Below are 15,409 nucleotides of genomic sequence, written 5' to 3'. Positions count from 1 at the left end.
TGGCCTGGAGGTTAATACATGTTGCATAAACTCTGTGAAACTCCAGTCTGTATGCATTAAATAAAAAAAAAAAAAAAAAGCATTCCACCAGGATAAACTTATCTTTCAATTCCGTTTTTCCACAAACTTTTGGAAATTCCCTCCTAGAAGCCTTGCCTGGAGTCCCCATTAGAACTTCCTCTTCTGTGCTGTTCTTATGGAAGGAGGAACAAGCTTGAGGTGCAGGTGCATCCACTCGTGTCTGACACGTTTAGCCCCTCCTCGAAGCACAGTGCTAGGACCACATGCACAGGAAAGATTGACAAGATGTGTACAATTACTGGCCTACAAGTCACAGAGTAATTTTTTTTTTCTCATTCACAAATCCCGATTTGATTTGTTCTCCCAGAAAAACTGGAGAAGCAGCAAACCCTGCAGGCAGAAGGCCCCGATGGCTGCAGGCCAGCCCAGCCTAGCCTAGCTCCAGCCACCACAGCCATTCACGGGGAACCAACCTGTGAATGGAGGGGAGGCCTTTCTGTCTGTGTCTGTGTTTCTTTCCCCAACCGCCACTCTTTTTTTCTCTAATGAAGAAATAAATGCATGTTCCCAAACAATTGGAGAGGCTCAGCTGCTTTGGAAGTTTTTGGCTGTTTCTGGCTTGGACAGAAATGTAACTCTTGGGGAAGGGTAGTTGGGTGTCAGCACATATTTCATGCAGGACCCGTTCTCTGCCCGTAGTGATGCAGTTTGGCAAAGGCAAGTCGTGTTGCTACCGGTTTCTGACCAAAGGGCAGCAGTGGATTTGGCTGCAGACACACTATTACATCACCTACCACCAGTGGAACTCCAAGCCCGAGTTCATCGTGTGTACGCACTCAGTGGTCAGGTACCATTTTGCGGAGGGTTGGGGAGAGGGGCCTGGCCGGTGTCCTTGTGGTGCCTGGGGGAGGGAGTAATGAGACCCCCGATGACCAAGATAGATCAGCAGTAGCCTCAGGTGTTCTCTGTTTTGGAAGTTGGAGCCCAGGCAGTCCTCTGAGGTCAAGGGAACGACCCCACAGGCTCAGCCCCCTTCTAGGTACACAGCCTGCTCAGACTTCTTCCGAGTTTTCTACCTGACCCCTCCATTGGTAAAATAAATTTATTAGACAGACAGAGAGACCAGAGAGAAAGAGAGGATTCCCAGTCACTAGCTCATTGCCCTCAGATACACAGAATGGCCAGGACTGGGCCCAGTGCTGGGGGTCGGAGACAGGACCCAGGAATGCAACCGAGGTTTTCACGTTAGGGGGCAGGAACCCAGTTACTTGACTATCACTGTGCCATCCCGAGTCTGCAGCACTCCAGTGTGGGATGCGAATGTCTTCAGCGCTAGGTTAAACACCGCCTCCCTCCAGCCCCTTGGAAAGCCGCGTGAGGGCTCAAGCTGCCAGGATATGACTTAGAAAGTTCCTGCTTCACTGACCCACTTCCATATTTTTCTCTCATCTCCGTCTATATCCCCCAGCCTTCCCTAGCTGCTGTTTTGAGAAGAAAATTCAAATGTTGCCTCTAAGTAACTCGAGCACATCCTCTCCCTTATTTTTTCTGTAAGGCTTTGAAAATGCCTGCTGGCCTCGGAGACCGTGTTGGGAGAACAGATGAACTGCTCCCGGGAGAAGGTTTCTCCTGGCAGGTTCCCTGGTGGCCTCGGGGAGCCCCCCAGCCCATGGCTGGGGAACAGGGAGGATTTCAAAGGAAGGCAGTGTATCCAGCAATTCATAGACATGACCTGAGCGGGGTTACAGCTCGCCACGATGAAGGAGAGAGGTCATCTTCACACACACACACACGCATACACATGCGGAATCTCTAGAACGCAGAAGGAATCAGTTTGGAGCTAATTCTGAGACAAGCCTTTGAAAAGAATGGAGGAAGGGGGGAGCAGGAATCCCATTTTGTCTGCACGTGACTATATCCTTGAGCTCCGTGTCTGAGGGGTCAATCCACTGAAGGCCCAAATGAAGGGGACTGGGGGGGCTGGACATAGCACTGAGGGCTGTTCTTGTCATTGCTGCCTAAACTGCGGTGCAATAGCCCTTTACCAACCCTGTATTAGGCCCCGCATTCACCTGGAAATGCCTTACGCATAGGAGGGGGTGTGTGTAGATTATTTACACACACTGTGCCACTTCATGTAGGGCACTTGCGATTCATTGAGCTGGCATCTCAGGGGGCCCTGCAGCCAGTGCCCTGGATCTCAAGGGGCAGTTGCCGACACCCCTATATATATGCAGCTTCATAACAGATGCAGGTACTGAGATGGACAGATGCCACTCCCAGCTCAGCAGAGGCGACAAGCCGTCACTCTGCCCAAGTAAGCAGAACAAGAGGAGAGAGACAAATGCTCTTTTCTCTGGGCCCATGGCCGCCCTGGTTTGCTTTCCTACCCACATACAGCCTTTGGTGTTGGTTCTCAGCCCACCCTGGAGGGCAGTAAGCAGCCAGTGGTTTCTGCCTGCAAGCCAGTCCCTCCCACCGCTACCACCATCCCCCACCCCTGACCCACTGCCACCCCGCTGAGATTTTTGCCAAGGACCCATCTGCCCCAAGGGAAGGGCAGATATCATCTAGACCTTGTTCTTTGGGCTCTGCTCGCCACCCCAGCAGGCCTCCCAGCCTCCACCTCCGGCATCTTAGGAAGAAGCTCTGACCCAGCAGGGAAGGTTCCAGAGTCCCAGGAGCCCTCATCTCTTCTCAAAGACCCCTTTCTGGCCTCACCTCCGCACATGAGGTGCCATCGGTGACGGGCCACTGGCACAGGGTGAATCGATTCAGTCATGGTGCAGTGTCTCTAAGACTCACCTGCTGCCTTGGTTGGGTTTGCTCTTGGTTTACCTAAGAGAAAACTTTCTGATAATGAATTTCCTGAAAAAAAAATCCCAGTTTAGCAGTTCAGGTTGAGCAGGCTTTCAGGAAGGTATACAATTATGTGGAAGTAGATGGAAATGTATCTATTAAATAATAATGATTGGAGGGATCATGCTCCACGCTGGGGACCCTGGGTTGATGTCAGGTGGCTGTTCTCCATCCCTGGGTACTGGGGTGTTTGGGAGGTGCGATGTGGCTTCTCCCCTTACCTCCCCCCTTCCTCCAGATGCGGGAGGAAGAAAAAAAATTTGGAAGCAGTGGTCTCACCCACTTTCCCTTGGCCCTCGGTCCTTCCGCCCTGATCGACTATGTAAATATCATCAAAAATATTATTTTTAAAAAATGCATTTAGAATTGAGAGAGGAAGAGGAGAATAGTGAAGGAGAAGGGAATCCAAGCATCTTAGCGAGGTGGGCATGTGGCCTACAGGTGGAGATGCCGGCTGGGAAGCCTGTGTCCCACACGGTGGTGCCTGGGTTTGTTCTTCTGGCCCCACCTCCAGCTTCCTGCCTGAGCAGAACCTGCGAGGCAGTGGTGATGGCTCAGGGGTTCCTATCATGCCCACGGACATTCTTGATGGAGTTCTGGCTCCCAGTGACTGCAGGCTTTCGGGGAGTGAACAAGCAGATGGGCGCTAGCTCTCTGTGTCTCTCGAATGATAGTGTTTCACTCTCGGACATTAAAAGATTTTGAATGTGACACTTGGGAAAATGGTTGCACATGTGATATCAGATGTCCCTCCAGTGAAGCCTCGGCAGGAAAGTCAGCGTTGACTTTCCTCACACAAGTCACAGTCTACGTGGGGGCCCTCATACTGACTGCCCTGGGAGTGTGTGTTGTACAAAGAGGCCTCAGTGTCTTGCAAGCTCACTTAGCCCTTGGCCTCCTGGAATGTTCCCCATCCATCATGATCTCTTGGTTCTCTGAGCAGTTACGCAGATGTCCGGGTGGAAAGGAGGCAGGAACTGGCTTTGGAAGACCCACCTGAGGCCATGCACCCCTCAACACTAAAGGTAAGCTTGTCCCTTCCTAGGGGGCAATAGGTAGAACTTTTCGGGTGTTGTCTTCATAAAAATAGTAATCAAAGCAGAGCAGCTTATAGATATGGAGTTCTTGGTATACCTGTGTCACGGTCACAGTGGTTGTTGTTGTTGTTATGTTTTCCAACTCACTCTTTGTGCCTGTCCTCTGGGTGGATGTTGTGGTCCTTGTCCTTCAGCATGCAGGGGTTGACTCTGGACTCCCAGGGCAGCAGCAGCCCACACCTCGGGAACAGAAAGCATGGCTTTGGCAAAGCTCCTGAGGATACCTGGGATTTCACATTGCATTTCTTCCACAGAAAAACGCTGGGTGGTCAGTTCCTCAATGCTTTGGAGTATGGTACAGTTCAAGTGCCCCTGTCCTTTTTCTGAGCTGTGTGCAGGTGCACTGCATCCCCAACTCAGGCAGCATCTTGTGGCTGGATGGACTGTTCCTGGCACACACACACACCCAACTTGCTGCTCCCAGGGCCCAGATCTTGCTTCCCAGCCCTGTGGGCCCCAGCTCTGCGTCAGGAGGCTATGTTGTCAGCAGGCATTTCCCTCTCCGGAGCCCACATTCTGCTTCCCTCCCCAGCCTGGACTCTGGGGAGTCCCTCTAGCCCAGCCCCTCCCAGTCTCTGCTCCTCAGTTGTCTCATGGCTCACAGGAAGCTTGGAGACCATCTGCAAGTAAACTGGAGCCCTATTCTCCAAAGGTCATTTTAAAAATAGACACAAAGATTAGGAGGGAAAGGAAGGAGAGAGAATAAGAAAGGTGTGCTGTGCTTCATCCAGGCTAAGAGGCTACAAAGTCCACCATTATTCTGTCTCCCATTAGGGAAGAGAAAATGCTGCCAGTCAATGTGTGAAATGCTCTTTCTTCATCCAGCAGAGGACACAGCCTGACATTAGATACGCTCACGTGTGAATGGAAAACTATGCTTGTACAGAGAGAAGTAGCCTTTAGAATGCTCACAGAAAATGTTTGCATCAAATGAAAAAAAACTGCTTGGCTTTCCAAACTGTTTTTGCACCAAAGCAAACAGATCTTTTCCTCCCATGTTTCCCCTCTGACTTTCTGAAGTAGCCCTGTAGCGCTGATGGAGTTCAAGTTCCATTCTTAGTCAGTGACTGAGAATCAGGGGTCCTGGTTCAGGTTGTGGGCAGAGGCTGTGCAGCAACCAGGGTTCAGTCCCCCAGGCTCCCTGTGAGCCCATGAAAGCATCTCTCACCCACTGAGGACCGCACTGCGAGGACAGAGATCCCCTTTGGCCATCAGAGCCAGGTGAGGGCACCCCATGTTGAAGGGTCGCTGATGCCCCTCTCTGACACAGCTATCAGGAATTATGGATGTGATTATTACCCAGCCCTGTCACACATTCTGTCAAGCATCATGTCAGAAAGTGGAATTAAGCCCTTAATACACAGGTGTTAGGCTCACCCTATCTCACGGCCAAAGAACAGGCATAATACATCTCATCCAGTGGAAAATTGATCATTAAGGTCTCTGTTCTGTTGGGAATCCTTAGGACATCTTCTCATAAAAAACATAGTGTTGGGCTTGGCGGCATGGCCTAGTGGCTAAGGTCCTCGCCTTGATCCCATATGGTCACTGGTTCTAGTCCCAGCGGCTCCACTTCCTCTCTATCTCTCCTCCTCTCAGTATATCTGACTTTGTAATAAAAATAAAATAAATCTTTAAAAAAAAAAAACATAGTGTTGTAAAAAATGTACAACTGCAAACTCAGGTACCAGGTTCAGAAACGCTCTTTGCAAGGAAAGCATCTAGGGTGAGGCTTCCTATATATGTGTGTGTGTATGTACATGTGTGTGTATGTACATGTGTGTGTGTGTATCTGCCCCTGCTTGAGTCTTGTGTAAAGTGCCAGTAAATCCCCATGCTTGGAGGGGCCATGCAGTGGTGCCCATGGGCTGTGAGGGTGCCTCTGGAAGCAGGAACACAGCATTCAGCAGTAGCCATAGTCCAAAGGCCCCTGTCACTGCACAGTGACACCATGTCTGGCATTGTCCCAACATCTCTGAGCCCTTCCTGTAATTCTGTTCTGGACAAGACCCTGCTTGTGGGTCACACTCCAATTACATCAGCCCTTCTTCTGCATACACACAATGGGCACAACCACCGTGTAAACTCACACAAAGGATTTGTACCCTAATCTATGGGACATAGACCAGACAGTGCACGTAGCCCAGTAGGTTCTAACAGTTTCTCCCTGAAGACTGGGGAAGAACAAGACTCTGTTTTTCTTCTTTTGATTAAAATGATCCCTGTGCCATGGCAGATGAGAATGTGTCCCTTTGGGTCACAGCCATCAGGGATGCCTGCTTTGTTTGAGGCAGAGGCATGCTGGGAGCCAGGAGCAGAGCAAAACCAGAGGTCGGGAAGGGAGACCCCAGGCCTTTGCCCTTGCTGCACATGGAAGGCAGGAGGTTTGCAGAGAGCAAGCCATGGGAGACCGTGTGCAAGGAGCCCTGGGAAGATCCAGGGATGTCCGTTTCCTGGGATGTGCTGACTAGCTACTATGGCGGCACCGTAGCTTCTAGAACTCAACCCTTCCCCGCTTCTTGGGAAGCCCAAGGCCTCTGGGTGGCAAGGTGAGAATTTCCAGGGAAAAGCAAAATGCAATGCAAAGCCAGTTGTGAAAATCTAACTCCAAATAAAAGGTGAGAAAGCATAGGAACAGCCACTTATCAGCTACAGTCCTCTTGATGATGCTTGCGTGCCAAGCTGAGTGTGTCTGGGAGTGTCCCCATACGGCTACTGTGTTTGTCTCAGCAGCTTCCAAGTCTTCCTGCTGCCTTGGAACCAAGGGTGTGTCATTCCCTCACTCCACCTAGGGGCCAAAACGCAGGCCTTGTGTCTGTGTGTTGCAGGACAAGGGCTCCAGCCTGGAACCACAACAGCCCTTCAGCACACTGGACACGGGCACCTCCGGCCTTCACACCAGCCCCTCTCCATCAGCGTCTTCAAGAAGCTCCCACAAGTCTTCGCACACGGCCATGTCTGAACCCAACTGTGAGTCCCCTTCTTGTGGATGCTGCATGGCACAGGGCACCTCACTGAACCCCATGAAGAGTCCCAGACCCACTTGGAGTCAGAGCAGTCTGTGCCTGGGAAACAGAAGTTGTTCCACAGCTTGCATCTGTGGTTTCCATTCCCTAGACTTCCCCCGCGTACCAAACATCTCCCCTCTTCATTCTAGTCTCTCCACTGCAGCACCAAAGACACAGAAGGGGTGAGGCATGGGTCAGATAACTTAGTACCCTGGTGAGGTGTCTGATTGGGCAGGTGGCTGGCTTGATCACCTGGTGGAAATGAAATGGGGGGTTGCTTGTGTTACCTTCTGCCTGCTCCCAGACTGGGCAATTTTTTTTCATCAGAGGCTCCCACCAAGCCCTTGTGTCCAGCACACCATAGTCACGGGTCCCCTCTTTTGGGAAGCACACATAAGTCAGGAGATAACCCCTTGCTTTCTTACAGCTACCCCAACCAAGCTAATGGCAGAGGCCAACACCACTACTTTGCCAAGATCAGCCACCCTGCCCCGAGAGTTACCAGGACCTGGGGCCAGCCAGGCCACCACAATGCCGGTACGTATGTGTTCAACCCCAGACTTCTCAACAGCAATGTACTACCTTGGACCAGGGGCTGCAAGAGCCATATGTTGGCTTAGGGATTGAGAATGGGATGGTGGATGTTGGGGAAGGGCAGTTAAATCACTCATTCGGCAACTACGTTGAGTTTCACAAGAAAATTAACCTGGGTGGTATAGCTTTAGAACAGAAAAATCCAAGTGGATTTTCAAAACAAAGCTCCAAACTTCAGCCTCCCAGAGCCTTTGCGGGCGCATGGCCACGAGACTCCTGTTTTTACTCCTGTGAGGACACTGGAGAGCCATGGGAGTGACAGAAACACAGCTCCTGTCTCCAGCTCATGGTATATCTCACATGCTCCAAGACCTCTCCAGAACCTCAGGGAATGAGCGGCCTCTTGGAAAGCACCCTGGCCAACGTACAAGGGCACTGACTTCCACATCCGGGTCATTTGATCCCTCCTAACAAATTCTGCCTACTTTAGCTCATCAAGTCTCAGGCATGCCCCCGGAGCCTGGGTCAGGAATCAGAAGGGTCAAGATGGAGAAGACTGTTTTCTGTCTCACTACCCCAGCTGGAGAACACCCATCCCTGATGACACTTGGACTGGGGTGGCTGCAGGGTAGGCTCAGCAGAGACCATTGTCTGCTGCCCTGCACAGGCGTGGCCATGCATGAGGCTTCTCCAGCAGAGATTCCAAGAGGAAGCCCCTGGAGAGCCAGCTAGAAGTTCCACAGCCTTCTATGACCCAACCTTGGAAGTCACGTAGGGTCACTCATTCCTACCCAACTTCCTGGCCCAAAGCAGTGCCAAGCACACGTGCAGGGCAAGATGTGCAAGGGCCCAAGAACTTGATGGAGCACATCTGGAGACACACACCAGGTAGCTGTGTCCCACTGCTTGCTGGCACTTTGGAGACAGAGTGAGTACACTGCATCTCACTGGCTGCCACCCCAGAAGTTATGCCCACTGTGCTTGGAAATCAGGATGAGGACATGTTTTATTTCCAAACAGCCCACTCACTCTCTTTCTCTGCAGTCATCTCTAAGTGCACCATCTGCCCTTCTCCCGGAGTTCCTCCAGTCCAGAGATGCACCAGATGCTGAAGGAGCCAGAGCACCCCTGATTGCTGCCAGCTCTGCAGGGAACCTGAGAAGCAGAGACCAGACCTGCTTTAGTCCCGTGCCTGGGGATTCTGCAAAACAAGATTCCTGTTGCCATTTCTTCCCCATGCCATCCTTGGTGACTCTGTCACATTTTTGCTGCTTTTTAAGTTCTGATTTGAGAGGCAGAGAAGGACATGAACACCCTTCAAAGTCTGCAATGGTCAAGGTTGAACCAGGTCAACTAGATGACTGGGAACCTAATCCATGTGCGTGGCAGGACCCCCATTCCTGGAGCCATCATTGCTGGCTGCTTCATCAGCAGTAACAGGAAGCTGGAAGCTGGAAGCAGGAGCTGGGAATGCAATCCAGGTGTTCTGACACAGGATGTGGGTGTCATAACCACTAAGCTAAACACCCTCCCCTGGGTTGCTGTTTTTAGTGTCTTGGGGGCAGGTGCAGTTTTGAAATAGCTTCACAAGCACTGTTTTACTTTTCTTTTAAATACTCCCATAGCCTTCCAGTAAAGCAGAGGATCACCCTTCTGGATTCTGCAAAGCGTCCCCCACCCACTCCAGCCACCTGAGTGAACAGGAAGCAAAGATGTGACTGCTCACTCCCCTGGAGTCTCTCAGGATCCTAGACAGAAAGGCAGGCAAAGTGGCCCTGGGCTTCACAGCCATTGTGAGGTCCTGGATGAGGATGTGGGCTTAGTGATGGGCTGAGGAGATGGGATTCAGGCTAGACAACACTGCGTGGCATTAATCCACTCAGGAGAAAAGCCACCGGCTCCACCAAGCCCTGAACATAACACATGAGGCAGGAAAGGAAAGTGGAAGCAGCCCTGCGGACTGCGGGCAACTTGAGACTGCAGGCAGGCATTGGGGCACCTTGTGTCCCAGGGACTCGCTCCAGCCCACTGCAGTCTGGCCCCTCCGTCCATGTGTCAGTGCCCCGCCTGGGAAGTGGAGCAGCCAGCGATCAGATGTCTGTACCTTCCAGAAGTCCTGATTCTGAGCTATTCCGCACTCCCCACTGCGTGCCTACAGAATCCTCTAACCCAAGTGCCCAAGAGGTGCAGGTTTGTTCCTCAGGCTCCACTCTCTTCCCCAGGCTCCTCTGCCATCAGCGTCGCCTTGTGACATCACGCAGCAGCTCCTGCCACAGACTGTAGTGCAGAGTTCTCCTGTTCCAATGACCCAGGTGAGTGTGGGATGCTGGGGCCCTTGGTGTTACAAGTCCTCCCTCCAGGCGTACCTGCCTCCTTCCTCCACCCTGGTTTTGTCCGTGGGCACGCTCCACATCCTTTCCTCTAGGGTCTGCTTTTGAATCCTTTGACCCCTGAGCTCAGCCCTTTGCCACTTTGCTATGTTCCTGTCATTTTTTTCTTTCTTTGTTGACACCTCTGAATTGGCCATGATATTCTAGAAAAGGTCTGAATGAGGTCAGATGTCAGAAGACTCTGAAAGTACCTAAAAGCTGTGAATCTGGGACTATAAATATCACATTTGCTTTAAAAAAAAAAAATCCAGCTTTGCTGAGTAATTCCTTCCTGGTTTCAACAACATGCAGTCGGTTACTATTTGGGTCAAAGAATGAGTGAGATGCTAGGATGGAGCAGAAGAGGATTATAACACAGCCCTTGCCCTTGGCAGTCAAGAGAGAACCTGGGAGGCTGGGCGGCATGGGCCATCCAATCTGTGGTCACATCCTACCACTTCCAGTCCTCTCGGGAAGCCAGAGCTCTCACTCCGGGATCTTTAGCTTTGCCAGCCCCGGTTCTGGAGCTGGATCCGGGTCCCAGGAAATGGTTCTCCAGCCGTTCCAGTTGCCAGGGTGTGGCCATCAGGGTATTGGAACCTGAGCTTGGCTGCTGCTGCTGGTGGGGGACCCTCCTGTTTTCCTGCTGTAAGAAAACACGAGCTAGTGCTTGCTGCCTGCTGGGACCAGGCTGGCCTGGTAAGATGGAGACCCCTCCTCCAGGCTCTGCTCCTGGAAACAGTGTGGATCAAAATAATTTTATACTCTCTTAATGTCCAAAGCACATGTGGCATGAAATGAGTGAGTTTAAAAAAGAAAGTTAACCAGCAGATGAAATGAGAATTGCTTTGACTTCAGGTTCCTACATTAGAGAGAACATGTGTGTTATCAATACCGAATGTTGTGGCTAAGGCGCCATTTGTTGAGTTTCAGTCAACTGCTCCTAGTTTATTAGACATTTATTAGACATTCTATGTTTAATACTAAACTGTGTTCCTTTCCACATCCTGTGCCATACAAACTTTTCTTTTTTTTTTTTTTAAGATTTTATTATGATTAGATACAGAGAGGAGGAGAGACAGAGAGGAAGATCTTCCATCCGATGTTTCACTCCCCAAGTGAGCCGCAATGGCCGGTGCGTGCCGATCCGATGCCGGGAACCAGGAACCTCTTCCGGGTCTCCCACGCGGGTGCAGGGTCCCAAAGCTTTGGGCCGTCCTCGACTGCTTTCCTAGACCACAAGCAGGGAGCTGGATGGAAGTGGAGCTGCCGGGACTAGAACCGGCGCCCATATGGGTTCCCGCTGCGTTCAAGGCGAGGACTTTAGCCGCTAGGCCACGCCGCCGGGCCCAAACTTTTCTTTTTTTAACGATTTATTATTCTTCATTGGAAAGTCAGACTTACAGAGATAAGGAGAGACAGAGAGAAAGATCTTCCATCCACTGGTTCACTCCCCAAATGGCCACAATGGCCAGAGTTGAGCCCATCAGAAGCAAGGAGCCAGGAGCTTCTTCCAGTTCTCCCTCATGGGTTCAGGTCCAGAGAATTTGGGCCGTCCTCCACCACTTTCCCAGGCTGCAAGCAGGGAGCTGGAAGGGAAATGGAGCAGCTAGGATACAAGCCAGTGCCCATATGGGATCCTGGCGCATGCAAGGCAAGGTTTTAGCCACTAGGCTACCATGCAGGGTCCCATACAATTTTTTCAAACAATTCTCATTCCAATGAGTCAGTGAGATCCTGAGATTTGTTTTTCCCCACACTCCCCAGGGTAATCCAGGAAACTGCCTTCCAGGAAACACACAGAAATCAAAACTGTGGGAGCTGACAGGGTGGTTTGCCAAGCGATCTCAGTCAAGCCTCCCTGTCTTTCAGAAATGTTCCTAAGTGAACATAGATCCATTTCCTTTCCAGACAGGCCACCATCAGGGAGATGAGACTGACCACTGGTTGTGTGGAACACTGTGAAAATTAGGATCCTGCTAGAAGTAGCTGACACTCATCATGCACCTTGCTGGAACCAGCTCAGTGGCCACAAACTATCTCCCCTGGAGGTGGCAGGTGTTATCTCTGAGCCACTCCTAACTTGGCAGAACTCACCCTAGAAGCTTCTTACTTGTTTCTTTTCTAAACTGCACACCTGCTAGAGCTTGCTCAAGACCCCAGCCCACTACACCTTCCAATGCAGCTTGGAGTCTGTCTGGTGCAGCACGGATGTTTTTGAAGTCATAGGAAGTAGCATTTTAACTTCCATGTGTGAGCCTCGCCTGCCAGAGTCACGTCCGTGTGCTGGGGGCTTCCCAGACTTGCAGTGTAGTAGGCCAACTTCAGGTGCAGCCTGCAGTCAAACCCTGAGCCACCTCGCCCTCAACCCCAGCCCCTGCTTCACTGCAGCCATCCTGCAATGGACTCCTTGGAAATTCAGAGGACAGGCAAGGGAGGCACATATGGGCTGTGTGGAAACAGAGGTAAGACAAGCCTGCAGGTGAGCATGACTCTCTGACCTTGCAGTTCTCAGCACAGTTCAGCATGTTCCAGACCATCAAAGACCAGCTGGAGCAGCGGACACGGATCCTGCAGGCCAATATCCGGTGGCAGCAGGAAGAGCTGCACAAGATCCAGGAGCAGCTGTGCCTGGTCCAAGACTCCAACGTCCAGGTGATGCCCCTTCCCACTGTGGCCCCGTTACCCTGCCCTATGGAGCCATCCTTTGCGATCGTTTCAGGACACACAACACTTCCTCCTCAGTACCCTCTACAACGCCTCATGGAGCCCTCTGTGCTTCACAAAGCATCTGGAACCTTCCCTGTCAAAATGCAAGGAATGAGTCCAGCCTGACATGCCTGTCCACTGGCTGAGCACGCAGGACATGAACCTTGCTCGGCCTTTCCTGCGGGGACACACGCTGTTCACTGCCTACCCTGCATTTCTCATCCGGGCATGTGGCCTTTGCACTCTGCACAGATGTCAGCTGGTTCCTCCTAACACCTATGTGATGTGGCTCTTGCTCAAGGGAAGGCCCCTGCCTGTCCCCCATGTGTGGCATGCCCGAGAAGGGGGGTTACCTGACATGCTCTGACTGCAGTGGCTCTTACCATAGCTCCCCTGCCAATGTCACTCTTTAGAATCCCTGTAAGAGAGATTTTCTGCAGGAAAAACTTTGTGCTCATATGTTGAAAAGGACAGCCGACCTCGGGAAGGTTGACCTCCTGTGGGTCTGTTTGACTTCACAAGGGCAGGAGCTCACCCAGGCCTGCAGGTGTGAATGGGAGGCTAGTGAACCTGTGACCCTGCCCTGGGGGCGCTAGGCACCTGGATCTCCTTGGAGAGCATCCTCCCTGCTGCTGCCCCAGGCCTGTCACCACACCCTGCCCTGGCCACACAGCCCCTGAAGCGATTGAGCACAGCAGCACCTGTGACAGGTGCCCAGGCCAGGGACATGCTGAGAGGAGCACCCCCTGCCCCATCACCCTGCACACGTCTGTTGATCGGCAGGAGCTGCCTTGTCAGGACCATCCTGCCTCTCCCTCAGCAGCCTCGCAGAACCTCCCTACTCTCCCTCTGCCCTTCACAGCCCTCCTTGGCAGAGCTGGCACCTCACCTTAAAGAGAAGAGCCCAGATGTGGGCATTGGGCCTGGCTGGGAAGCCTGCATCCTGTGTCAGAGTGCCAGGATTGGAGTGCCAGCTCTGTTCACGACTCCAACTAATGCAGACTGGGGAAGCAGCAGCGGTGGCTCCACGGGAGTTACATTTCTGCCACCCAAATACATGGCCTGGATTGAGTTCCCAGCTCCTGGCTTTGGCCCAGCCCAACCCCTGCAGTTGTGGGCACTTGGGGAGGGAAGCTGCGCATAGAAGCCCCCTCCAACTTATATCCCATAACCCCACCCACCCCACACGCTACCAAGCCTTGCTGCCTTTCAAATAAGTTGGGATATTTTTAAAGATTTATTATTTTTAGTGAAAAAAATCAGACATACAGAGAGGATGAGAGACAGAGAGGAAGGTCTTCCATCTGCTGATCCAATCCCCAAATGACCACAACAGCTGGAGCTGAGCTGAGCTGAGCTGATCTGAAGCCAGGAGCCAAGAACCTCCGCTGGATCTCCCGCACAGGTGCAGGGTTCCAAGGCCTTGGGCCGTCCTTGACTGCTTTCCCAGGCCACAAACAGGGAGTGGGAAGGTAAGCAGGACCTCCAGGATTAGAACTGGCGACTACATGGGATCCTGGCACATTCAAGGCAAGGACTCTAGCCACTAGGTTACCATGCTGGGCTGAAATAAATTGGTTTCAAAAAAAAGAATAAGAAAGGAAACGGGCCTAGCGGCTAAAGTTCCCACCTTGCAGCCACCAGGATCCTGTATGGGCACCAGATTGTATCCCAGCCACTCCACTTCCCATCTGGTTCTTTGCCTGTGGCCTGGAAAAGCAATCGAGGACGGCCCAAAGCCTTGGGACCCTGCACCCACGCGGGAGACCCGGAAGAAGTTCCTGGCTCCTGGCTTCAGATTGGCTCAGCTCCAGCCGTTGCAGCTACTTGGGGAGTGAACCATTGGATGGAAGATCTTCCTGTCTCTGTTCCTCTCTGTATATCTGCCTTTCCAATAAAAATAAATAAATCGTTAAAAAATAAGAAGGGAGGAAAGAAAAGACAACAGAGAGATGGGACCAAGGGCTGGAGTTGTACATCAGGTTAAGGCTCTGCCTGTGGCAGCAGTATCCCATATGAATGCCAGTTTGAATCATGGATGCTCTACTTCCAATCCAACTCTCTGTAATGCACCTGGGAAAGCAGCTGAGGATGGTCCAAGTTCTTGAGCCCCTGCTACTCACGGAGGAAGCTCCTGACTCTCGGATCTGGCCTGACCCAGCCCTGGCCATTGCAGCCATCTAGGGAAGGTTTCTCTCTCTGCCTGTGCTGCTTCCCCTCTCTAACTGTTGTTTAGATAAACACCTCAGTCTTCAGCTAGAGGAAGTGGAGGCCAGGGCAGGCTGCCACCCTGCCCCTGCACGGCATTGTGCAGCCCTAGCTCAGACAGCCTGGGCTGTACCCCAGAGTCCTACTGCTCCCTGCCCCCACTGCAGTGAGCCCCCTCCCACATCCCCCTCCTTCCCCTCCCCCCACCTCACCCCTGCACATCCCTCTCTGCATTGACAAGGGGGAAGACTAGAAAGAAATTAAGCCAGCAGACCATGGGTTTTCCGATTTATTCTCTCCTAGCTAGTGCCGTTTTCTCTCTAATCCAGGACCTACCTGGTCCCTGAGCTCATGTGACTCCAATTACCTTAATGGAGTTTTTCCACCAACAGGAAGGGTGGAAAATTAAGCCTGAAACTGCTTCAACTACTTAGCCTTGTGGGCATAAAAACTGGGTTTTGATATAACTAGCAGCCAGGTTATCCCTTCCCCTTGCCAGGACCTCCTTATGCCTGCTGCACCTGCTTAACCCCTGGAGGAGCCTGGGCCACACGGGCTCTGTGACCTGCAAGGGTGGGCAGGCACCCGCGTGTGTTCCGGCCCT

At 52.0% G+C, this 15,409-nt stretch overlaps 1 protein-coding gene across 1 annotated transcript in view; it reads left to right on the top strand.

The window, feature by feature from the left end:
- Nucleotides 1-15,409, top strand: part of NPAS2 (neuronal PAS domain protein 2) — a 90,999-nt gene that overhangs the window by 60,947 nt on the left and 14,643 nt on the right. Inside the window, exons 10-15 of the mRNA XM_058667508.1 lie at nt 721-868; nt 3,824-3,905; nt 6,806-6,947; nt 7,413-7,522; nt 9,742-9,831; nt 12,397-12,543. Of these exons, the coding sequence (XP_058523491.1) occupies nt 721-868; nt 3,824-3,905; nt 6,806-6,947; nt 7,413-7,522; nt 9,742-9,831; nt 12,397-12,543 (719 nt within the window). The remainder of the gene's footprint in view (nt 1-720; nt 869-3,823; nt 3,906-6,805; nt 6,948-7,412; nt 7,523-9,741; nt 9,832-12,396; nt 12,544-15,409) is intronic.

This window comes from Ochotona princeps, chromosome 8 (genome assembly GCF_030435755.1).
Source record: "Ochotona princeps isolate mOchPri1 chromosome 8, mOchPri1.hap1, whole genome shotgun sequence".
In the NCBI taxonomy this organism is placed as follows: domain Eukaryota; kingdom Metazoa; phylum Chordata; class Mammalia; order Lagomorpha; family Ochotonidae; genus Ochotona; species Ochotona princeps.
This window is presented reverse-complemented; position numbering and strand designations above follow the sequence as displayed.